Source organism: Lytechinus pictus, chromosome 1 (genome assembly GCF_037042905.1).
Source record: "Lytechinus pictus isolate F3 Inbred chromosome 1, Lp3.0, whole genome shotgun sequence".
NCBI classification, from domain to species: domain Eukaryota; kingdom Metazoa; phylum Echinodermata; class Echinoidea; order Temnopleuroida; family Toxopneustidae; genus Lytechinus; species Lytechinus pictus.
Genome location: NC_087245.1, coordinates 35,462,323 through 35,488,310, shown reverse-complemented (window position 1 = coordinate 35,488,310; position 25,988 = coordinate 35,462,323). Strand labels below are relative to the sequence as shown.

General features: G+C 35.4%; 1 protein-coding gene across 1 annotated transcript in view; it reads left to right on the top strand.

Moving 5' to 3' along the window:
* LOC129261773 (succinate dehydrogenase [ubiquinone] flavoprotein subunit, mitochondrial-like) overlaps positions 1-13,786 on the top strand; it is a 28,455-nt gene extending 14,669 nt beyond the window's left edge. The window contains exons 10-16 of the mRNA XM_064101411.1: positions 664-859; positions 2,112-2,312; positions 3,917-4,009; positions 4,983-5,081; positions 6,068-6,211; positions 6,968-7,081; positions 10,047-13,786. Coding sequence (XP_063957481.1) covers positions 664-859; positions 2,112-2,312; positions 3,917-4,009; positions 4,983-5,081; positions 6,068-6,211; positions 6,968-7,081; positions 10,047-10,133 — 934 coding nt within the window. The 3' untranslated portion in view covers positions 10,134-13,786. The remainder of the gene's footprint in view (positions 1-663; positions 860-2,111; positions 2,313-3,916; positions 4,010-4,982; positions 5,082-6,067; positions 6,212-6,967; positions 7,082-10,046) is intronic.
* The last annotated feature ends 12,202 nt before the right edge of the window (positions 13,787-25,988 follow it).

Below are 25,988 nucleotides of genomic sequence, written 5' to 3'. Positions count from 1 at the left end.
TGATTTGAGATTTGATTTCAACAGACTCACCTGCAAAACACTCATGGGGAGTGTTTCATGCAAGTCCCATTTCATCCAACCGTTACCTTAGTAACTCTGCTTCTCAGCCAATAAAAAGGAAGGAAAGATGTCACCTCTGACAACTTCTCGGATGAATATGTTGATGAAATGCACCCCAGATTATACTTGTACTTTCCAGGGGTTGTGGACCATTTTGCTGTCCCATCCAGCAGCTGTATTTTTTGTTAAGATGACTTGATGTCTATAATAGACCAAGGTCTTAAAGCAGATACGAACCAAGAGCGTCATCTCAAGTCCTCAACTACTCATACCTGGCCAGTTTCCTGACCCATAATGCTAGTGTAGTCTCGTAATGTAGACCCACTTGAATAGTAACATGCTAATTAACTACTCAATACATTTATACCGCAGTATTCATGTTACCAAGTAGCAAAACAATTACTTTTCCTCTCAAAACATTTTAGTTTCTCTATACAAATACAATTATAGGTCCATTTATTCTCCGTAGTATTAGTAGATATCTGAAAACTATATATATTTAGACTATGTATTTATAACACACAGTCGATGAGAGACCACACACAGTTCACTCCCCCTTTAAAAGTGATTTACTAGTACACCATCCTTTCTTGTACTTGCTAGGGGCTGTGGACCGGACAAGGACCATGTATACCTGCAGCTGTCCCATCTACCACCCCAGCAGCTCGCCACCAGACTGCCTGGTATCTCGGAGACTGCCCAGATCTTCGCTGGTGTGGACGTGACCAGGGATCCAGTCCCGGTGCTCCCGACTGTCCACTACAACATGGGCGGTGTGCCTACCAACTACAAGGGACAGGTCAGTACTTGACTCGAGATGAAAAAACTTCTCAGAAATGAATAGCATCATTCTAACTCCAACCTCATGAACACACAAATGCTTGTATTATAGCTCTGATTTCATTTAAACTCTGGTCAAGGTTGTGGTTTAGCTGTGGAAAGCCAAGTGAAACATTAATAAACTGTTAAGATACCAAATTGAACAGCACATGTTGCAATCATATCATTCATCATTTATTATTATGGGTAGTATTCTTTATCATTAAGGTAACCTTGATGCTAGCCTATGAAACCAGATGCACATGCATCTTCTAATAGTTATTTTAATTATCTACAGGGGCTCCATAACACAAAGATTAGCAATGAATATCAAATATGAGAGGACACTTCTGATTGGTTCCTGGTATTTCGCGCCAAATGCACATGCAATATTGATCTTGATTGGTCAGTTATTTTAGCAATTGATTGCTAATCTTTGTGTTACGGAGCCCTGAACATTATTTCTCTTTAAACTTTTCTGAACTGAGCTAATTTGCTCCATGGAAATACTTCGGGTGGGTGGGCCTGAGAGACCCCCCTATTGATATAAGAGTCTTGACAATTTGCATGATGATAGATCCTCATATGCTGAATCTGATAGTTTGAATTTTTTTTTTAAATAATTAGGTAATAAGTTATTTATAAAAACATATTTTATTCTTTTTAGGGATATTTTCTTAATTAGTTCATTTAGTGGAAAAATACATGAAAACAGAGTAATAATGAAGAATAGTGTTTCCCAAATGTAAAATAAATCAATTTTGATCTTTAATTATGTGTATAGCAAATTTGCATAAATTATGAATATGCAAATTTACTACTTACAGTATTTTTGCTCTATTGTTTTGTTTTGTTGGGTTAAGTTCAAAGCAACTCAAAACCTCACTTTTTACCTCCAGTATGGAAATCAATGCCTTACCGACTGATGTGCAAATTATACCATATACCATACGACTCGGTAATCTATAAGAAGAAAATATTTTGTTCTTGCACAGAACAGTTGCTCCTCGTCTTGCAAATGTACATTTTAATATCTTTGACCAGATAAGTGCTTTGCAGAAGATGTAAAGCCAGTTTAGATCAGACTTTTGCCTGTTTCTTACTGCTTACCAGCTAAACACACAAAAGTGAAATCATTATTTGTTAAGGTCCTACCCTAGATTGCATTTGGTCAGTTAAATGTGGAGTAACAATACCACATTCATGCACATCTTCCATATGATATATGATAGGTCCTGGAATACAGTGATGAGAATGGTGACACGGTTGTTCCTGGTCTGTATGCCTGCGGAGAGGCTGCCTGCGCCTCGGTCCATGGTGCCAACAGACTTGGAGCTAATTCACTTCTGGATCTGGTTGTCTTTGGACGTGCTTGTGCCCACACCATCACGGAAGAGAACAAACCAGGAGACCTGATCCCAGATATCAAAGCGGTAAGGCTCACCACCAAGGGTGTGTTTCATCAAGATTTAACAATGTTGGTAACCATTATTGTAACTACCAGAAGAACATTAATTGTGATTGGCAGCTGAGTCCTGTCACCATTGTAGTTTTCATAATTGTAAGTCTCCGGACCTGGATCCTTTATCTAATCTGTTCCTATAAAAATCTGTTCATTCAGCTCAATATAAAGGGTAAACAAAACCCTAAATCTAGTCATTGTTCCTACATTATTGTGAATATAAAACCTTTTCATCTCCCTATTTCGGACCCCTTTTTTTCTCGAAGAAATTAAGACAGGAGTCAAATGTTGGGTTGTCTGGTGTGTCTCATAAGCATCTTGTCTCTGATTTCCAATGAGAAATTTGCTCTGAGCCAGTCAGATACAAATATATCAGGAGTTGATAACATATTGTGAAAGTATCTGACTATTCATTTCACAAAATGCTGAACAGGAAAGTAGGTTCTCATTTCATAAAAGTCATTACATTTACAATTTTACATTAATTACATTTACATTTATGTTGTTACATGCCATTTTACTTTCTCTCGTGTAGTATTATATTTATTGCATTCATTGGAAGGGGCAAAATCTTGGGACTTTCATGAATGGTTGGCTAGTGTTTTCTGACTCTTCATCTGAATCGTTGTCTCACACCAAATCCAAAAAATCCAGATTTTATTGTTCGAAATAGACATGAAATGAAATACTCCAAATATTTGCTTTGCCCAATTGATTGTGGGCCCGGCAGCCACTGTGCAGCGCCAAATCGACGAGGCTCTATCCCTTTAATCGTTGAACGCCAAATAGGGTAGCAGTAACTCCTATCTTTTAACGTCTTTTGGTCTGGCACGGCCGGGGTTTGAACCCCCGACCTCCCGGTTGTGAGACGGACGCTCTATCAACTGAGCCAACACACCGCTGGGTTTAGCTCATTGAGAACTAGACCAACTGCTTCTTGTATACCAAGTGAATATTATAAACAATACAAGTTAATACTTATATTATATTGGATGGCTCAGAATGGTATACCAGAAATATTCCAAGAGTTCAGGAAAATATTCCACGAATCGCAGATGAGTGGGATATTTATTGGCTCTAACGAGAAGAATATGTCTGGTATTCCATGAAATAAAGCCATCCAATATAATCATTATCATCTATCCCACCCCCATCCCCCCCAAAAAGGGAGCAAATTGATTTAACAAGTCATGTCACTTATTATGGCATGATCACTTCATAGGATCAATTTTGGTTGTTAACATGCGACTTGCATGTGGTTCATTATGACGTCATCGAGCGTAGTTGTGCTCTATGCTGGGCATCGCATTGCTTTCATTGTTGTACACATTGTATATTTCATCCATTCGCGCACGTGCCCTAAACTGTTGAATATGCTCTCATATTCAATAGCAAAGTTTGCAAAGGAGCCTATGGGATATTCTTCGGATTTTGGTTCTTTTTAGGAATACGCTCTGATACTGCACAGGCAGTTGATGCTGACCGAAATACGCATTTTAAAACACTCTATATAGATGATAATATAGTATATTGCTTGTCATTTATTGGATTTATTCTCCTTTTGTTTTTTTATAGAATGCCGGTGAGGCTTCGGTGGCCAATGTTGATAAGTTGAGGTATGCCGACGGTGATATCAAGGCTGCTGAACTCAGGCTCAAGATGCAAAAAGTAAGAACAATGTTATCAAAGTATTGCCAATTAATTGTGGTTATGTTATTAAATGCATTTTCCATAGACTCCATACAGCAATTATGAGGTGCTGATCTCCACAAGGAGCTTAGAGTAACTCTTGAAAAGTGATCGGAGACCACAATCACTATTTTGAATTTCTCAGTAAACTAATGAATGAATATAATTTATTATGCACCAAATCCACTCTGCAGTTAAAACGTTTATAATGATAGTACTGAAACATCTTTGTTGCATATGCAAGTTTGGATATGTCTGAACCCATTCCCTTCGTGACTGAGTCTGCATATCCGACTGAGATCCATTGAAATGTATTTTAAAGCATGATTAACTTGTCTGCAATGTGTCGGTAGATGTCTCTTGGTCATTGAATACTGAATTACACCATTGTCATAAAATCCTTGGAAACAAAACTTCCTTGAAATTGCCCGTGCCATCAATTCAATCTATGTATGTATTGGTATTTGGACTTATGAAAACGAAAGGGTAAATTAAGTTGTAGCTTATTATTCATGAAATTCTTATTGAATATGAAGTATTAAATGAGTAGTCTCCTGACTGGTTTTTTAGTTAATACAACTTTTGGAGATGGGATGTGACATTGCTGTAAAGCTTTAATATCGTTTAGAAATGCGATGTGTAATAATTTATCTCTCGTTAAAATAAAAAAATGGGAAGATGGACTAACCATTGTGATCCATCATATTCTGTCCATGGTAATTTTGAAGTATATCATGGAAAACAAACTCCATTGCAGAGGAGTTACACCAATAATTTGGGTTTAGTTTCATGCATGCTCATTTTTGTGCATGTATGTGACCTTCAATTTAATTAATGGGTTTTTTTAAGGGGTGTGCTTGTAGTTCTTACGATATGAAACAACCCTTTAACAATTATGTTGAGACGGTGTCCTTCATTATCCAATTCTTAACTGAATGTTATTTGTGGACAGACAATGCAGAACAATGCAGCAGTGTTCAGGACCGGAGAGACATTATCAGAGGGTTGTGAGCTCATCAGTGATGTCTACAAGAACCTAGATAACATCAAGGTTAGTTTAGTACCTGCCATGGCATATTTTCATGAAAGAATTTTCACTGACAAATTTGCCCTGAGCCAATCAGATGCAAGGATTTTGGTAGCTTATAACAAACAATAGTCAGTGAAAATCTGTATTTATTTTAATGAAATGCTCCCATGGTCTAGACTAGCTTAAAGGCACAGGCCATTATATTTATCATTACACACATATAAGAGGTCTGAATACTAAGACTATCGAAGGCTGAATTGAATTATGTACTGTGTAGCCTGATAAACCCGATAATCAAGTTAGAACTTGTGCTAGACTTTTGTTTCACCAACCAGTCAGTAAAATTGCTAATAAGAGTTTGTGTCGGCAGGCTAGATCCAGACTAGGTTGTGTTACACTCGCAAAATACAGCAAGGGAAAGAATGTACATTTTCCATAACAGAGCATGTGTATCTGTCATTTAGACTGATGCTACTGCAATATGGTTATGTCTTGCCTTGATGATATCTAGTAGTGGTTTTGGATCTCATACTCATGTCATATATCTATATGAAACCTAATGAAATATATGATCACTATTCATTCAATTCATGTCTTATAATTTGAATTAGATATCTGGAAATATATACAAGATTAATTTCATAGTAAATATTAATTTTAAAGATACCCTAAGTAATAAATGTAAGAGATGTGGAGAGATGCATGTAGTTTTCTATATTCAGCATTTTGCTCTCTGAATTTTACTTTATTTATTGAGATAAAAATATCTTCAGCCTGGAGCATCCCTTTAAGGCCACACAAAGGAAAGAGAAAAGGCATCAACTGGAGACATGTGGCCTATATAACACATATTCCTAAATGGAAGACAAATGTAGTGGCTACTAAAGACATGTCATTATTATAGACATGTTTGACTGAAGGATACACACAAAATGAGTGAATAGATAATGATGGGCACATTAAATCAGAAAATTTAGAAAATATCTGATATTTTTTCCTTATCCTAGCTCTTTGATCGTGGCATTGTGTGGAACACAGATCTGATTGAGGCTCTTGAACTACAGAATCTTTTGTTGAACTCGGTCCAGACCATGGTCAGCGCTGATGCACGGAAAGAGAGTAGGGGAGCCCATGCTAGAGAGGATTTCAAGGTTAGAAATCAATTAGCCACACTTACTGTTCTATGATTAAATCTCTTGATGGCTAACTCTTGTCCACAGTTACCTTCAGATATCCGGAGATATATGTACAATATGGTAATCTATCCCAAAGTGCGCATTTAATCTCTGAATGCGTATAGAGATGACATATTCCATTAACCTGCCTTTGATATTTAATGAGCCACAATGCTTGCAACCCAGTTCTCATAAATTGTGTACCAAAAGAGACTGATCAAGCTTTATTTAAAACCCATCTCATTTTCATTTATCTTTCTTTTGCCATTTTGCGACTTTGGATTCTGACACCAGTTGATGTGAGGGGCTATAGCCTCTCTGTGATTGAACCAGTCTCTTCATTATTGACATGTGCTTAGAAAAGATTATTGAAGCTAGCCTGTGTAAAAAATGTAGTTCAGTTTGACTGTGGAATTAGTGCAGTGCCCTTGTAAAGTTCAATCAGTTTCTTTTGGAACCCAGTTTATATTCCATGTTGATATGTCAAACAATCCTCTAGCAATTCTAATACCAGCTGGTTTTATCTGCACATGCTCAAATTTCATCCATAACTTGGCTTATTGTATTGCCACCCTTTCCCCCTTCCAAAAATAAAAAATAAAGATATTAAAAAATATTTCTGTCAGAAGCAGATTTGTTCCACTTCGTATAAAGATAGTTCATCCCTTTAAGTTGAAATGAACAATGATTGAATGCTTGATTTCTCTCTCTCTCTCTGTTCTTTGCATACAGGATCGTATTGATGAGTATGATTATAAGAAACCCCTTGAAGGTCAAGAGGAGAAACCTAGTTCAGAACATTGGAGAAAACATACCATGTCATACATGGATGAACAGACCGGAGAGGTAGGTCTTGTTTTTGTCTCGCCTGGGTAGCAGAGCGAGACTATAGGCGCCACTTTTCCGACCGCGGCGGCGGCGTCAACACCAAATCTTAACCTAAGGTTAAGTTTTCGAAATGACATCATAACTTAGAAAGTATATGGACCTAGTCCATGAAATTTGGACATAAGGGCAGTCAAGTATTACTGAACATCCTGCCTTGGTTTCAGGTCACATGACTCAGGTCAAAGGTCATTTACGGTCAATGAACTTAGACCATGTTGGGGGAATCGATATCGAAATCTTAAGCAAGGTTTAGTTTCTAAAATGTCATCATAACTTAGAAAGTATATGGACTTAGTTCATGAAACTTACACATAGGGGTAATCAAGTATTACTGGACATCCTGCCCGAGTTTCAGGTCACATGACTAAGGTCAAAGATCATCTAGGGTCATTGAACTTTGGGCATGTTAGGGGTATTTGTTGAATTTCATTGTAACTTTGAATTGTTATGGAGCTAGTTCATAAAACTAGGAGGTAAGTTTGGTCAAGTATCACTGAACATCCTGTGCGAGTTTCAGGTCACATGACAAAGGTCATGTAGGGTCAATGAACTTTGGTCATGTCGGGGGTATTTGTTGAATTGGCATCATAATTAGACCGGTGTGTTGACTCAGTTGGTAGAGCATCTGTCTCACAACTGGGAGGTCGGGAGTTGAAACCCTGGCCGCGTCAGACCAAAAGACATTAAAAGATAGGAGTTGCTGCTACCCTGTTTTGGCATTCAACAATTGAAGGGATAGAGCCTCATCGATCTGGCCTGCCAGGCTCACAATCAATTGGGCGAAACAAATTTTCGGAGTATTCCATTTCTACATTTCTAATGTCTATTTCGAACAGTAAAATATGGATTTTTAAAAAACATACAGATTTTGAATAACTTAAAAAGTTTATGGATCTAGTTCATGAAACATATACATAAGGGTAATCAAGTATAAATTATTGTTTTGCACACATCTTAGATCACATGATCATGGTCAAAGGTCATTTTGGGTCAATGGACATAGTATTTTATTATCAAATGAATGTTTCCTTTGTTAATAATTATTCAATACCTGTTTTCAAAGTCAGCACTGCTGCTATATCGAATTGCGTAATGCAGGCGAGACTGCCAGAGGCGTTCCACTTGTTTTACTTGCATGTTTAATATGTTACCACTTTGTGAGAAGGTGGGTGTTTCACAAAGTTGTCTGTAATTTACAATTGCTTTACACATGACCGGTGACACTTTCTTTTGAAAAATTATACATCTCTATGCAGCTGGCTTGCAGCAACAAGTGTTCAAGTTGTACGTAAAGTCAGTTGAAATTTCAAGAACAATTTTATGTAACACCTGACTCACCGTATAAATCATTTCAAATAACTTTGCATCTGGTTCTACTTATCCATTTTAGTTGCTCTGATTCCTCTATTAACAATGAATCATGCGTAATTACATAAGTTATTCCAGTTTGGGAAGTTGCCGGATAATTCAATATTTATAATGGGCTTATTGAAGTTGAAATTCTGAAGGATTGACTGAGAAAACTTTGAAAATTAAATCACAGGGAAGCTAATGATATTGGACATTTAGTCTTGTATTTTTAGATGGTATTGATTTGCCCATGATTTGTTTCTCATATCCTATTTCACTTCATGAAAGTTTGACGTTGAAATTTAATGATATTTTGAAATCCGTGAGTTTCTGTCCCACTAAATTAGGCCACGATGATCAAATATATCAGCATTCATGTTACTTCAGGTCACTGGGTTAAGGCTGAAGATCTTTTCTTGTTTTTAAACTTTAATGAATATTCAAATTCAATAAAACTTGTATAGGATGGTCATAAGATATCACAAGCACCTAAATGAAATATGTTTTTTTTCTCTCTCTCTCTCTGATATGGGAAGTCTATAAAGCTACAGATAACAAAAGGGGCATCCCAATTTATTCATCATTTTTGTCTCGCCTGCATAGCAGAGCGAGACTATAGGCGCCGCTTTTCCGACGGCGGCGGCGTCAACATCAAATCTTAACCTAAGGTTAAGTTTTTGAAATGACATCATAACTTAGAAAGTATATGGACCTAGTTCATGAAACTTTGACATAAGGTTAATCAAGTATTACTGAACATCCTGCCTGAGTTTCAGGTCACATGACTAAGGTCAAAGGTCATTTAGGGTCAATGAACTTAGACCATGTTGGGAAAATTATTTTCAAAATCTTAACCGAAGGTTAAGTTTTTGAAATGACATCATAACTTAGAAAGTATATGGACCTAGTCCATGAAACTTGGACATAAGGTTAATCAAGTATTAGTGAACATCCTGCCTGAGTTTCATGTCACATGACCAAGGTCAAAGGTCATTTAGGGTCAATGATCTTTGGTCAAGTTGGGGGTATTTGTTGAATTACCATCCTAACTGTGAAAGTTTATGGATCTAGTTCATAAAACTTGGGATATAAGAGTAATCAAGCATCACTGAACATCCCCTGTGAGTTTCAGGTCACAAAACCAAGTCAAAGGTTAGTTAAGGTCAATAAACTTAGGCCATGTTGGGGTAATTGTTGAAGTGCCATCATAACTTTGAAAGTTTATGGATAGAGTGAATGAAATGTGGACATGGGTGTAGTTGACAGTCTTAAGTCTCCGTTCAAATGTCATTTATGGTCAATGAACGTGGTATTATGTCATTATATGAATGATGTTTTTGTGAATGATTATTTTATAGTAGTTTTCAAAGTTAGCACTGCTTCTATATTAAATTGCGTAATGCAGGCGAGACTGCCAGAGGCGTTCCACTTGTTGTTATTATGAGAAGTGTCTGCAAGTTACTTCCATATGAATAATAATCTCTCTCCCTGACCTTCCCACCTCTTTCTCTCTCCCTGTGTCCTCTCTTGCTCTCCCTTACACCTCTCTCTCTTCCTCTCTCCCGTCTAACAGGTCAAGCTGGAGTACAGACCAGTCATTGATGAGACCCTAGACCAACAGGACTGTGCTTCTGTGCCGCCGGCCGTCCGGTCTTACTAAACAAGCATCCATCAGAACATCACGAAGGATTATACATATATACATTTTAACTTGTCTAGAACCACCACCGTCGGGAGTCCAAAAGGTTTAATTGACGGACATGTCCCTTCAAACCATGTTTTGATAGAGAATATTATCATAAGGAAACCAGGTTGTGGTCTTTATTGACGGTCTTTCTACACAGCTGGTTTCTAAAGCAAGTTTGACAGTACACCACAGAAGCTATGGTGAGTATAAAAACTATGTGGCCCTGGATTAGATTTCATAAATGTCGTCTCACCGAAGATGTTTGATAAATGTTGTCACTTTCCTATCAACAGTGAGTTGATTATTACTCAAATTATGGTAAAAGATGGAGGCTACTTCAATCATTTTGTAACAGGGGTCTAAGGTTTGGCCCTGTATATTTTAAACTACAAAGATAAAGTTGCCATCACCCTTCTGCAGTGAATATGAAACCATATTCCATGAAGTCATGTCTACTGCTTCCCGAAAAGCATATTGTTACAAGATAATTTTGTCACGTCATCAATGATAAGTGCTTATTTTTTTAATGTCTTTTGCTTTAAAGTGGGAATGTGTGTGTTGTGCCGGGTTAACTGTGTATTTCTGAATGCTCCTGCCGAAGTAGAATGTTGTGTTCTCTCTTATCTTAATTTAAATTTGGGTGTGCTACATTGAATACTGTGATACCCAAGAAAGCCCTCAAGGCTTATAGTCTTCTCACAATGCTTATTTGGAAACGATGGGGAGCGTATGAAAATTGTGGAATATAAATTGTTTATCCAGTGAGTTTTTTGTTTCAGATATTTCTGCAATATGAACCTAGTTTATTACCATCACCCATCTCCCGTTTTGTTTTGTTTCTTTAAGATCATTTCATGAATGGTGTTCATGTGCGCTCCATTTACATCATCATTATGAAATAAATATATACACACTTTGTATTACCCGAGAAATGCATTATTTCTGGCTTTGTTTTGCCCATCGTTCAGTTGTTTCCTGTTGTGGATATCGTGTGAATTTTGTTGTACGCAGTATCATTGGCGGCGGAAGCCGAAAAAAAATTTTGACCAGCAAAAAAAATAAATAAATAAAAAAGTTATCAACCAAAAATTTTAGGGGGGACGCAGGAAAAAAAAATTGACAAGCAAAAAAAAAAAAAAAAAAAGGTTATCAACTAAAAATTTAGGGGGGGACATGTCCCCCCCGCTTCCGCCGCCTATGCGCAGTATACATCCAGTAAATGTTGTTCAAATACTTGATTATTTAAATGAAGCTAGATACATCCCTATGAATCAAGCATACATTGTCTGGTCAGTGAATAATCTGGTAGAATAAAAATTATTATGCCTCAGCATACCAAACTGAATTATTTCCAGTGCGGTCTCCTTTGGATTTGTTTTAGATCAAGCTGAGAATTGTGGTAAAGTGAGACATTAAGGGACATCCTTCCATATGTTGACATGAAAACCATTTTATATGCTATCTATGATGTGATGTGATCCCCAATTATATTGCACTCTGTTAGTGAAATCAAACAGTTTTGTAAAGCATGATATGACTAGCATGGTAAATGATAAACCATGTCTTATATGATTATGTATTTTATTTACTGTTTGATTGCAAAGAAGATAGAAGTTTTTGTTCTACCTCTAAATTCACACATCTAGAAGTTAAGATGTTAATGATATGTTTTCCTAGATTGATAATGTGTAACAAATGCAAGATAGATTCAATTTACTTAAGGATTGGTTGTAATTTTGCACTTTTCTTTGTATAAAATGATTTATTATATGAAAAAATTGGTATTGAATATTGATAATGAGGGTTATTATGTAGGACTGATATCAATTATAGACTTGAATTTCTTAATCTGTGTTGCAGGGATTCAAAATTTATTTATAAATAAGTTAAGACGAAAGAAATCCCATGATGTGAGTTAATGGAGAGCTGTATCATTTTGAAGATTCCCCCCCCCCTTTTATATTAATATTTTTCCTGTAAATGAGATATACATGTATATGCTATCAATGTACGTTTTCAATTTGTCATTAGGGGTATTCAGCTATTAATAACCACATCAAGATTCATATACAACTTGATGAGCTACCAGAATCTTAAATTACTTCGTTCACTTTTGTATCCAGAAAAAAAGTAAGAAAGGAAAGAAGATAATTGCACAAACTTTCTTTTTGTAGGCGAGACAAAGAAAGTGACTTTTTGTTCATTAAGTACACCTGATGGTCACAATATCTCCCCCATGGAATGCAACGCACAAGATTCAAGTTGTAACTGTTGCTCACTCTCCTATTAATATTTTCAGTTGCTGTGGTATACTAGTATAACATATCACCACATAACTCGGAATGCGTTCATGGGATGCACTCTACCACCACTCATATATCCATGAGATTTCAAATTTAAATTTCTGTGAATGAGCATTGAGCAGGAGTTTTAAGTCAGATTTAACTCCCCAGAGAGAGAGAGGGGGGGGGGGTGTTTCACAAAAAGAATGACTTAGAGTCATGCTTAAATGCCAACGCGCACATGATTGTGTAACATGGAATCCTATTGATGAATACGCAGTAGTGCATGTTATCTTAGCATGGTTTGACCAATGTAGTGATGTCTTTTACACCGCACACAAGTTACTGGGAATTTAAGTGTGACATTTGTGAAATCTCCCCCCCCCCCCCCCAGGTTTTATCATTATATCCTGCTTCATGTTATAACACCTTTGAGGGGCTGTATCTGCAATGGTAAAGTTTTATTTCAATTGTGCAAATGATGTAATCATGAAGGCATATAAAGTTGAAAGGGGATAGCGATAGTGTTAACATGTAGGTTGTGTCGTTACACCACTCGGAAGGGAGTATGGTTACCACATAAAATTAGCCACCATTGTAAATGAAGGACAAGAGGCTAGTTGAAAAAGCATTACAATCTTGAAGATGCATTTATGCATAGCACCATACAATTCACCATACAATTCACATTCAATACAATCCACCCATACCACCATGAAATTCACTTGTATCATGAATTCTAACTAAATTATCCAGAATGTGGATGAATACATTTTCTGATGCTTCTAAATAGTTTTGGGTAATTTCATGATAGTGTGAATGCATTCTGAAATAGAGATAGTAAAATTATTATATTTGGGCTTAAGTACTGAAATTTGTGAATTATTTGAATCCATGATTTTGTTTTTCTTAACATATTGAAAAGATTTCCAATGAGATGTTGGCAGTGAAATGTCTTTAATATATGAATTCTGATAGACAGTTTCTCTCGTAATGGAATCCCTTCCAACTTGACTTGTTAGACTTGATGCATTTCAAATTTAAAAAAATACTTTAACTAGGGCAATATATTGTTGGATGTACACTGTACATTGATCAAAGGTGGTTTGGTTGATATTGAATGACCTCATTCACATTGAATGCATAAATGTGCTTTCCGACCAGACTATTGACTTCTGATGTGGTAGTATTACCTAATAGAATTCTACATTACGATTCTTTAACAAACCTATCATATTTGGTGTTACATGTAGAGTAATAAAGATTTACCTATTGTCTTTTGTAAATACAGATTTAGTTGAATTGTTCAGCTAATAAATTCTCCTCTTGAGGGAAATGAAATTAGATTGAATTTATCGGTTTTTTATTTTTGTTATAATTAAGTGTTCGTCATTTACAATCGCAAGTAATTGATATGATTAATTTGAGAGCGGTGTTGGCTCAGTCAGTAACGCGTCTGCCCGTCGAACAAAGATCATGGGTTCAAGTCCACCCCAGGCGGATGACTGAAGCCAGTGCGTTGTGTGTAAACGTCTCTCCCATGTTTCATAGATGCAGGCTATGTTACAATGGAAAACTCTCCGTCCCTCGGATAGGATGTTAAATGGAGGCCCCGTGTAGAGGAGAGTCACCACCTTTGCACTTTATGAACCCACTGCACTATTCGTATAAGAGTAGGGGGAAACTCCGGTGTAGTGGTCCACCTGCACTCCCCCCAATCAGTTATATCGGGAGGAGAGACCTGCGGGTCATAGTGAATCAGTTCGCTTTTCGCCTCCCAGGCACAGGTGACGCCAAACAAATAATAATAATAATATTACTTTAGTTATCACTGTTTATTATAAAGCTTTTAGACAGATATTCTGTCACATTCATTTGTTTTTGCCCCATATGTTTGTAACATTTTTATGCTATGTTTGCAATTTTTGATGTGTACTTATTTCTGCATGCTAAGTTCTGAAGTTTGAAATATGCATTTATATTACATAGGTTAAGTAGATTCGAATCAGTGATAGGTCAATACGTCATCACGTGACCATAGCTGCGAGGATCGCGTTTGTTATATTCTAGGTTTTGATGTCACCTCAGGGAATATACTGCGTTGTATTGTCAATTGCGGCGTTATATTCACTAAGGTGACGTCACTCGCTGCATACAAGTTGCGTAACAAGGCAGTTTATTTGATGTACGCGCTAATGTTAACGCGTCGATTGCATGAAGAACGCGCTTGATGTATTTTTATAAAAAAATCTATTATGACGTAGATGGATCAGAGCTGTAGCAAGAATTTCGGGTTTGAGCCAGATGATGAATGCAATTTCTGATGGCGAATCCACATAGACTATATAATATAACAGATATTGCCTGGTCTATCGTTTTAATAAATAACATTTCATCTCCCCTCCGAAGCTATATTTTTCCCTCGGGATAATATTTTCCCTCAGCGCTGCGCGCTTCGGGCATAACATAATCCATTGGGAAAAATATAACTCCGTCGGGGAGAGGAAATGTTATATTCAAACTCTAGGTAGGCAATATCTGTATAATATTACATCATTTCTGACAATAGATGAAGACTTATAAATGAAAAGTACACCCTAAAAACCGGTTGAATTCGATAAGTAAAGAAAAATAAAAGAAACCTTTAATAAGTCCCGGTCACATATATACTTAAACGCGGGACCACCTCGGATCAGGTCCGGGTTGATCAGGGGGAGGGATCCATGTAGACGCCTTCGGAATCCCTGAAAGTCTGTAAAATTACAGATGAAGTTAGAATGTAGGCCTACATAAATTTAAGTCTTCATGACTACACCCTCCGTCTAGCTTTTATCCCTTTGAGCTGCCAATCCGGGAAAATGAGGATGAAAATATTTGCCCCCCTCCCCCCCCCCAAAAAAAAAAAAAAAAAAAAACTCTTCAAAGATATTTAGAATATATTGCATTTGTGTGCTGCACTTGATGTTACATTAATTTTGTTGGATTTCTTTTTCTTCATTAAACTAATACGTTTTATAGTAATAATGGTATGATATCGAAAAAAGTAGGCTAAGGTTAATATTTCCATGGCCGTCGATCTCCTTCTCATAGACCTTTAGTATGACGTCATGAAGGTCATTCCAATCGCCACATCCGATCTTCCTGAAGATATCTGTCTCAAAGGTCAACTTATTTAGGTCTTCTTCTTGCTCTTCATCTTATAGATTGTTAAACCATGGATCGATCTCTGCTATCTAGGAAAGGGCCCGGGCCGTCAATACCCCACCCCATGACCATGATGACTCTTTTTTACGCCTAGACCCCCCCCCCCCCTCTCTTTCCAGCCTCGGCCCATCCCAGTAATTTATCGCAAAAATCAAACTACCTTGGTACTAATCGGTACATACAGAGCTTCGCTGTCGATTGAATGAGTTTTTTTTCTAATTTTCAATAATTTCTTCAATTTTGAAAGTAGATAAAAACGTACATTTATTAAGAAAAAGTATATCTTTATTTAAAAATATTTTATCAAAATGTAATAGTTATGCGTTCATGTATTATGCGAATTTGGGGGTAAAAATACACATTTTACGTAGGCCTACATGTATTTCTTTGTTTACACTAGTTTATTTTTATTTTATGTTTAACTGTTTTTTTTTTTCATTTTAAAATCTTACGGAGGTCAAGGAAAAATTGATCGATACACTGTATTATCCTAATTTTTTCTATCCTATGAGAAACATTAGGAAATAGTTTGGAACACAAAGGCAATCTGAAACAAAAACAAATTTTCAACAACATCTTTTCTCTGTGATAATGAATTCTGAAAAGATACGCGATTATTACGGAAAACTCATCGAATAGATTACACGATATGTGAAAAAAAATCAAGAGAACTTTCCTTCGTTTTGATTGGCTGAGAAGCACAGTCTCTATGGCAACTGCTCCTAAGACGTCAAATATTCGTGTAGCAATATTTTGATATGACTGTATATGTAATCTATGTTGTGTGGTAATATTGTCAATTTTAATATGGGTGTATGTCATTAATTTTGTGTGGTAATATTGTCAAGTTTAATTGGGATCTTGGGCACAATGTCTCTTTTACACAGATTTTCTTCCCCTGACCGAACTCTATTTGTAGGAACTGGGGCCTTCTCAAAGTTCCTGTTTCGTGCATTAACAGAGGGACTTCTTTCCTGATGTTCCCACGCAATGTCCTTCAAACCAGCATGGCTATAAGCATATTCCGACAAGATTATGAAGATTGTATTAGTTTTAGCGTCAGTCAGATAGTGAGTTTCATCATTCAAAACCATGCTCTCCTCAGTGTAAAATCTGAATCGTCTCAAATTTTGACACCCACCACTAATTATTATTAGTGGTGGTATTAGTATTATCTTGAACATCTGATATTTGATAATAACAAAGTTACGAAATAAAGTTTTGCATTATTTCGTTGAAACGTTTCTAAGCATGTTCTTTTGAATATGACGGTGTCGTCTCCCATCTTTTTTTTCAGATTTTTGGCCTTCAAGTTGTAAAAAAAAAGACAACTGATTTACAATGTAAACTACTCATTGATGAATCTCATTTTGTTACAAGAGAGTCTAGAGAGACGTATTTTACACAAATGTATAAAAATGTGGTATAATCAGGATTTCATGTAATATAATTATGATCACAAGGAAAGGGGAATATGGGGAAATTACATATTCAGCCAACCTATTCATGGCGACATGAATTTAACTATTTTCACAAAATATTACCGAAATTTAGAATTAAATAATTTCATTATTTTTTTATGAACTTTTCCCCGTTTTGCTCTTCTCATCCTATTATTCTAATGATAACAGTAAGTGTTTATAATATTATTATTCTTCTTTTTTTTTACTTTCTTTTTAATAAGTAGTCCTTATCATGAATGAGTATAATCGGTAAGATTAAACTATAATGCTTTTAAGAGTTTGTCCCGTCCGATCTCCCCTACTCCCAAGCGCCCTCCCGCTTCATTTCTTTCTTCACTGTAAAACAAAATCATATGTGCTTTTGGTTGGACGGGGAAGTCATTAAATCAATAGAATCGCCCCTCAAATTAACATAAGCCAATAAGGAATATGGAAATGGGGAAAATCTCAGCTTTGTTATTTGAAGTCATGCGACTGGTTTTTATGGTTTCTACCTCAAAAGCTCATGTGTCTTTTTTTATTCTCACTTGTTATTTTTGTGGTGAAAGAGTTGCACCCCATTTCCCCCCATCAACATTTCTGAAGTAATGAGAGAAAATTTAGAAGAGATGAGCGAATTATGGGGTACTGGGGTGTATATAGTAACGCAAAGATGTGGGTTTTCCCCCGTGGGGGAATCGTCTAAACAAAGAAAATGACGGAAAGGGATAGCGAAGGGGAAAGAAAGAGTGCCCGACGGCCCACACACACTGACACCCCCCTCACACTCACACACAAAATGCCATCGTCTTACAAAAGTTTTAGGCATTATTCTCAATCATGATGATTGAGGATGGAAATAATAATGAGGATGTACTCATCCCCTATTCCATCATACTTTAAGAGACCAAGGAATATTGGTCACTGAGATTCTGGTTTATTAATATATGGACGTGCTAGGGATTGCATTTCCAATTTTATTACACCTATCACATCTCAAAACTTTTTTGTACCATGAGAAAGAAGAGTTCTTTATCAAGCAAACAGCATATATTGGGGTTATCAAAATGTTTCACTGATAGTGTAATCATTAATTTTGTACTTTATTTTTTTTTTTTTCACAATCATAGTGATACTCTGGGGGTTCCTATTTCACTTTCAAAAGACTTTGGAAAGCAAAGTAACTTTCTAAAACTTTCTGTAAAAGTATAATGTCACATTGAAATCCAAACAAATAAATAATGTTTGCAGTTCGCTTGGATACAGATAAAAGTCACTTTCTTTGTTGCCATCGACTCGAAGTAAATCACCAAAATAACCTACTATACAACCAAAGCAAACATGAATGTTTTTCGTTGGCTAAACACCAAATCTTCTTACATGTGCGTCAATGTTCGAATGTTCTAACATAATTTGAGAGAGAAAAAAATCAACTGTAGAAATTCGGTCTTCAATTTTGATTGAAATCAAGGCTGGGAAATTGAAGGAGTTATCCAACCTCAACTAACAGAAAGTGACACATACGAGAATGACTCTGGACATTTTATTTTTGCTTCCCACTCGGGATAAATTTAGACAGATATCCAAAGCGATCACACTTTCTGGGAATCAGATAATTTTTCTTTCCAAAATTAAAACAGGCAGCTTGGAGACTGTGCTGAAGTGACTTTCAGACGGCGCTTTTATGATGCAGCCATATAATATCTCAGTCAACCTTTATCATAATCATTATATGTGTAACAATTATGATCATCACTATTCAATTCAATTCAATTCGGTTTATTAGATATAAAAACAGAATACAATGCTGTAGTCCGAAGACTAATTGTGCAATGTTTACATTGATTATTACTTACATTTGAAGATTGTATATACACTTAAAAAATTATTCACATATAAATGAGAAACAGTTGGTTGATTGAGTCATGCATAAGTGAGATTTCAGTAGATATTACTAGCATGGGATTCTGATAATTGTGTATTGGGGAAAAACTTGTTTTAAACTTACAATTATACAACAAAAAGGTCAGAAATATAATTCAGATTTGATTGTCCGTGATGACAACTTTGCAATTCATTTACAGCTGCTATCATTTTGATATATTTTTGTTCCGTTTTATTGTGGAAATCATATATCTATAAAACAAGGGCGATGAATACTTCTTGAGAAAAGTGGTACCTCTACCAAAGAACATAAAATTTATAATTCTTTGAAAGTATTATATTTTGTTATGATCATAATTAATGGTTATACATTATGAATATGTACGGTTTCATTATTATGTACTTTTTTTCTTTATTTTCTATAAAGAGAAGGGAGGGGGAAAGAGGAAGAAAGAGAACGTAGAGCAAGAGGGGGTAATCGAAAATAGAAAAGAGTGGATAATCCACACCACTGTATATGTCAGATTTTTTTCTCATATTATTTTGGAAGCCACTCCCAACTTTAAAACAAAATACCACATTGGTGTGTCGTATTCGTTTTTAGATGATTAAAAATAGAACATTTTAATGGATATAGAATGATGATCGTATCTCAAATTGCTTTAGGCGTTTCTAAATTTAGGAAGGAACTTATTCACGTTTTCGATCTTTCTTCGACGGTACCCAACTGCAATGTGGAGAATAAGACCGCCCACTTTCATTGTAGGTGTTTTCAGACAGATATTGAGTGATGTGTAGCTTTATCAAAATTTGTTATCAAGACTTCTCGTCGATGGTCCATTTAAAACGGCTATCTACTTCCCACCGACACTGCCTTTTTATCTCTTTTAGCAATTGTGTTTACATTTTTGTTAGCATTCCTTACCTTCATTTTTAAAAATAAAAATAAATTCTCCAATAGGTGAAATTTGATTTCGATTCACATTTTAAGATGAAATAGAAATATATAAAAAACTACATGTATATTTTATCATCATTGTTTCGAGAAAAAAAACAGTAATGTTTTACCCCCAAACCCCCATATATTTGCATGAGAACGCAGCCAGGTCCGGAGCCAGGTGTGTATGGTGGTGGTGGTGGTGGTTTTTATTGCGCCGTTTAACAGTAATTTTTTTCTTCAGAAAGTGAGGATTTCCCGATTTGTTTACATAGCGTTACTCTTTGAGCATATTTTGTAGCAGTTTGACATTACTTGCTTTATGTTATAATCGTTTGGGTATATCAATATCTCGCATGTTTTATACATCACGTGTAATCAAGCTGTTGATTTTGTATACGTATCTAAGGTTTATTGCCAATTTACTTTAATATTTATGCACCACTCTGTGTATAATATTTTAACTGTTCATTTGATACATGAGCAATAAAAACGTTCGAACTGAACTGAACATAAACTTTACATTGTGCTGCACTCAACCCAGGTGAGGTGAATGGGTACCTGGCGGGATTATTTCCTTGAACGCATATAGGCGCTAAAAGGCAGCTCGAGCTAAAGCTGGGGGTAATAATGATAACAACAACGCGCCTCGTAATATAATATTCTAGATAGACGGCGCTATATAAATGCCTATCATCATTATTATTATTATTATTATTATCATAATTATTAATATTATTATTATTAATATTATTATTATTATTATTATTATTGTTATTATTGTTATCATTATCATCATTATTATTATTATTATCATTATCATCATTATTATTATTATTATCATTATTATTATTATCATTATCATCATTATTATTATTAGTATTAACATTTGCGTAGTTGCAGATAAGCCTTCTTGTCGTCTCTTTTCAATAACCATGATAATTTTCCCTATGTTCCTACCCCTATATGCAATCACTCCCCAAAATAGAGGGGCTTATATAATTATTTCCTTTATTCTTATTATTCCGGGGGATATAGTACGACCTCCTTCCGGACTGAAATGAAATTAAAATTGAAAAATTATTATTATTATTGTCATTATTGTTATTATTATTATTATTATTATTGTCATTATTATTATTATTATCATTATCATTATTATCATCATCATCATCATCATCATCATCATCATCATCATCATCATCATCATCATCATCATCATCATCATCATCATCATCATCATCATCATCATCATCATCATCATCATCATCATCATCATCATCATCATCATCATCATCATCGGATTTAACGTAGAAGAGATCTCTGCATAGATCTGGAATCGCTTTCACCCTGCATGTGAATGAGGCATTACACCCGGTTTGTGTCTTGTCTTGTCTCATCGCTTAAATTATGGAGCAATATGATAAGATATGGATCATCCATTCAACGATGACAGCAACATAAATCTCAATCTCCTCTGAAACCACTATACATAGTTACGTTTGGCTGGGAAATTGCTTTAAATGGAGGGTATGACCTTTTAGGTCCATCATGTCAGCGAGTCTTCTTCAATGTTTTTACAATTTTGTGGTTCAATCAAGTTGGTCATTATTATCAAATGTGTAATTTGAAATATTGTATAATACAAACAATAAAACAAAAAAGTGAGTGAGGGACATCATCGTCTCTATCATTTGCGTATTTTTTGTGAAAAATAAGCAAAATTTCAATGTCAAAACTTTCTAATTTTACATCCGATTTTGATGAAATTTATTTTGTTATAAGAGAGACATATCATACAGACATGTATGAAAATATCAAATAATTATGATATCATGTTAATAACATGGGGTAAAGAAAAGTGGGACATGGCATTTTCAGCCCAAAGAATATTCATGATGTCGTGTTCCCAAAATAATCGCAAATTATTGTTTTCGCAAAATATTGATTGACTTTAAAATTCAATAACTTTGTTCTGGTTATAAAATTTTGATGAATAAAGTTTCCTCTTTTTATTGAGATAGAACTATTTTTAGCACGGACTACCCCTTAAATATACTGTACATGGAAAATTTTGTCGACAGACATTTCATTAAACTAGTAGAGGCGACCCCCCCCCCCCCAAAAAAATGGTTTTCTTTTCAGGTTTATTGCTATGACATCTATTTCATTGGGCATATGGTGTCAGTTTTGACAGGAAACTGGACTTTTATTTTCGCAAGAAATTTGCGACAACAGTAATCTTTTGAAGCCCTCCATCAATATTATTCTCACAGATCATCTAAATGGTAACCACAACCGTATTACAGTCAATGCTAAACTTAAGATTGTGGTATTATAGGAATTAAAATTTACTAAATTAGCTTTACATTTCATTTGTATGTGTTAATAAGATTATTGAATATCCAACGATACATCAATAGTGGGTTTCATTAATGGCTATTATGTTTATTTTCCCCTAGGAAATTAATTCCACTTGCTCTGAAATTTATTGACGTCATATTATTTTGCAAAGCAATGGCGAAGCGCCAGAATTATATAGTCTGGTTTGCCAAATCTGCGATCATTGCCCCTATTGATTCCGTTCGTGAATTCATAGAGGTGAACTAGTGTTTGTGTAGGTTTGTAGCCCAGGGTTTGTAGATTTTGGTTGGAATTTCAATTACATCCGCCAGTGAAGTCGTAAGCACCTGTTGATCAACATATTAGTCGGATTCTTATATTAAGAATAATATGTTGTTATAGAAAATAAACTTTTATTGAAAAATGCAGGGACGAGGCTAGAGCCGGGGTAGGGGTGATCACCCTATGTCTTTTTCAAGTAGAGAAGAAAAGGAAAATAATTCAAAGAAAGGGAAGAAAGAATAATGAAAAGAGATGGATTGTTCGAACAACTCAAATTTACCCTATCAAAGCGATTATCCGAGTTTGAAATGATTATACCTAAATGAATAGAGTGGAATTTACCGAGTATAACGCTGGAAGTTTCATCAAAATCTGATAACAAATAACGAAGTTATTCAATTAAAATTTTAGCGATATTTTGTGAAAACAGTTACATGCATAATTATGCACGTCATCATGAATATTCATTAGGTGATGTGCTGATGATGTCATGTCCCCACTTTCCTTTATACATGAAATCATAATTAGTGTGTATATGTCTCCCTTTATAAGCTGCAGCAAGGAATCAGTTGACAATTTTTATCATTCTTGGTGGATGAAATTTGAATAAATATAATTTCATGTAATAAATTTCAAACGAATAAATGGGGATATGACATCATCAGCTTGCTCATTGAATATTCATAAAGATTTGCACAGAGAGTTGGGTTGTTTTTTTTTCACTCCAAAATGAGGGTTGTTTGGCTCAGGAAAAATTTGACAAACCTAAAATATGTGTGTGTATACATGACTGTATAACAAGTACATACTGCGAGGTCAAGGTCAAATTAACTGGTCTTTATCTAATATTCAAAACTTTCATCATCGTTAGCAATTATTCTTATTTATCGTTATTGTTCTTTCCTTTATAAGGGTGCTACTTTTGTAACCAACGAAATAAATACTCTCTGTTCAATTCCGGATAATTGTAATCAGGAATTTTAATTTCATTTTGTTATTCAAATATCACTTATTATCTTCTGTATAACTTTGCATTAATAAAACAACAGAACAAAATTGAGTACATAAAATGTGATAAACCAGGTTTTATTACTGTTTCGAAAAATAAAGTCTCTTAACATTTATGATTTGTATTATTTTTCTATTGCATTAATTGGTTTCTTTTATTTCCAGAATAAACTACCTCTTAATATCCATAAAATGTTTACCCTTAATCACCGGATACAAAATCACAATACTCGTTTTAAAGATTCATTCCACCTATGGCCAGTTAAAACTAATAACGTAATGAAATGTGTAAGACATAATTTCCCTGTAATTTGGAACTCCACCCCTAGAAATGTAATTGAAAGCAAGTCGGTTAGGTCATTCAAAAAAAGATTGAAGCAGTTCCTATATCTTAAATATCTATAGTTATTTTTGTCTTGTAGATTGACACCTTTTTATGTTTTTTTTAAATGTATTTTTTTCTTGTTTATATATCATGTTTAATTCTTTATCTTATTGTTTCTCTATACCATGTCATGTTATTAATGTTTTGGGAACTGCGCTTACACAAGGCCACTTGGCTTTATTTATGCAGTTCCCCATTTCATTTTCATGTTTACTCTTGCTTGTAAATATATTGTTTCTCATACCTTGCTTTATAATTGTTTTTATCGAAAATGAAATAAATGCAAATTGAATTGAATTGAATTATTGGACAGGAATTAGGGTGGATGCGATATCGGCACCCCTCCCATTTCTTTCTTTCTTTGTTTCTTTTTTTCTTTCCTTTCTTTCTTCTTTTCTTTCTTTTCTTTCGTTCTTTCTTTCTTTTATTTCTTTCTTTCTTTCTTTCTTACTTTCTTACTTTCTTTTTTTTTTCTTCTCTTTTTTTTTCTTTTTTTCTTCTTGGAATTCCAATTGATTATGAAATATTTTATCATGGTCTTTAATTTTGACTGAACAATATTAAGTAGCATCTCTACATGATCATATACTTTGTGTTTTCTCCCTTTGTTTTCTTTTTTTGGGGGAGTGTATATTCCCCTTCCGAATTCCATATTCCCTCACGTGATGTTGCATTGATCATCAGCCTCGAGTGATACACCATGCGATGACACATGCTTGCAAGCATGGCGGTATACAAGAACTTTGACATTTTCAAATCTCCTATCAACCTTGAAAGATCCCAACCCGAACCCGACATGCCAAGCCAGGATCTGGGCGTCGCGCTAAATTTAGCCGCCACGCTCTTCCTCAACCCAAGATTAAAAATATGCACTAAAATGCTGGAGGGAAAGTTAATCCGCTATTAATAGGGATCCATGAGCTTGCGAGAGGAGAAGGGTGGTGTAGCTAATTCCAGAAGGGATTAAGAACAGTTTTCAAGGAGATGTCTCTCATCAGAAAAATAACCATACACTTCTAACCTTATCATTCTGTGGCATATATGATTAGAACATTTGGAGGTTGTCTGGCAGGTTTTGATGTTTTCATAAGGAAAGTTGTTGTGTTGCTGTTGCTGCTGCTGCTGCTGTTTTAATAGAACGAATTAAATGTCCCATTTTTTGGTCTAAATTAACCATTGGCGTAATGAGCAACACAAAAAATCAGGGGGCTATCGTGTAAAATTTATGAAAAGTTGCAAGCGATCGAGCGAAGCGAGCGAGCAAAAATGTTTGACATTTTTATTGCAAAAATCCAATTTTGTGATAAGTTTTGTCATAAAGTTCAGAAAATGATATTATATTTCACCATTCTCTCTTTCCTTTTTTCTTTTTTGCTTGGTCGTGATTTTTTTTTGGGGGGGGTGAGGGGCGAGAGCCCCCAATCCCCATCCGTACACCAGTGCTCTAAACCTAAAAATAAATCAGCTCACAATAATTGTTTATTGGACACATTCTCTTTATTTTTTTTAAGTGCTTAAACTGTCCATTTTTCAGATCGGAATATGAAAAATTTCAGCTCGCGCTTCGCGCTCGCATATCTATTTTCTGTTCAAAATTACAAAGGTGCTTAGAAAGTTCAATTTTTAGGTCAAATCGTCAAGAATTTCACCTCGTATTTAGCGTTCGTATAGGACTTTGTTCTTTACTGAAAATGTGATAAACTTGTCCATTTTTTTGTCTGAATGTCAAAACTGTTCACCTCGCGCTTCGCGCTTGCATCGTTTAGCTAAATACCCATCCTGGGGGCCGTTTCATAAAGCTGTTCGTAAGTTAAGAGCGACTTTAAGAACGACTGGTGATCCTTTCTTGTGGTAAATGATATTTGCACTGGCGATGGTTTAGCGCGTAAGTAAGGTTCACCAGTCGTTCTTTAAGTCGCTCTTAACTTACGAACAGCTTTATGAAACACCCACCTGATCATGGTTACAAACAGTGCTTAGAATGTTAAGTTTTCAGGTCAGAATATTAAAAAAATCTCAGCTCGAGCTGCACGCACACGTATAGTTTATACCCATATCATA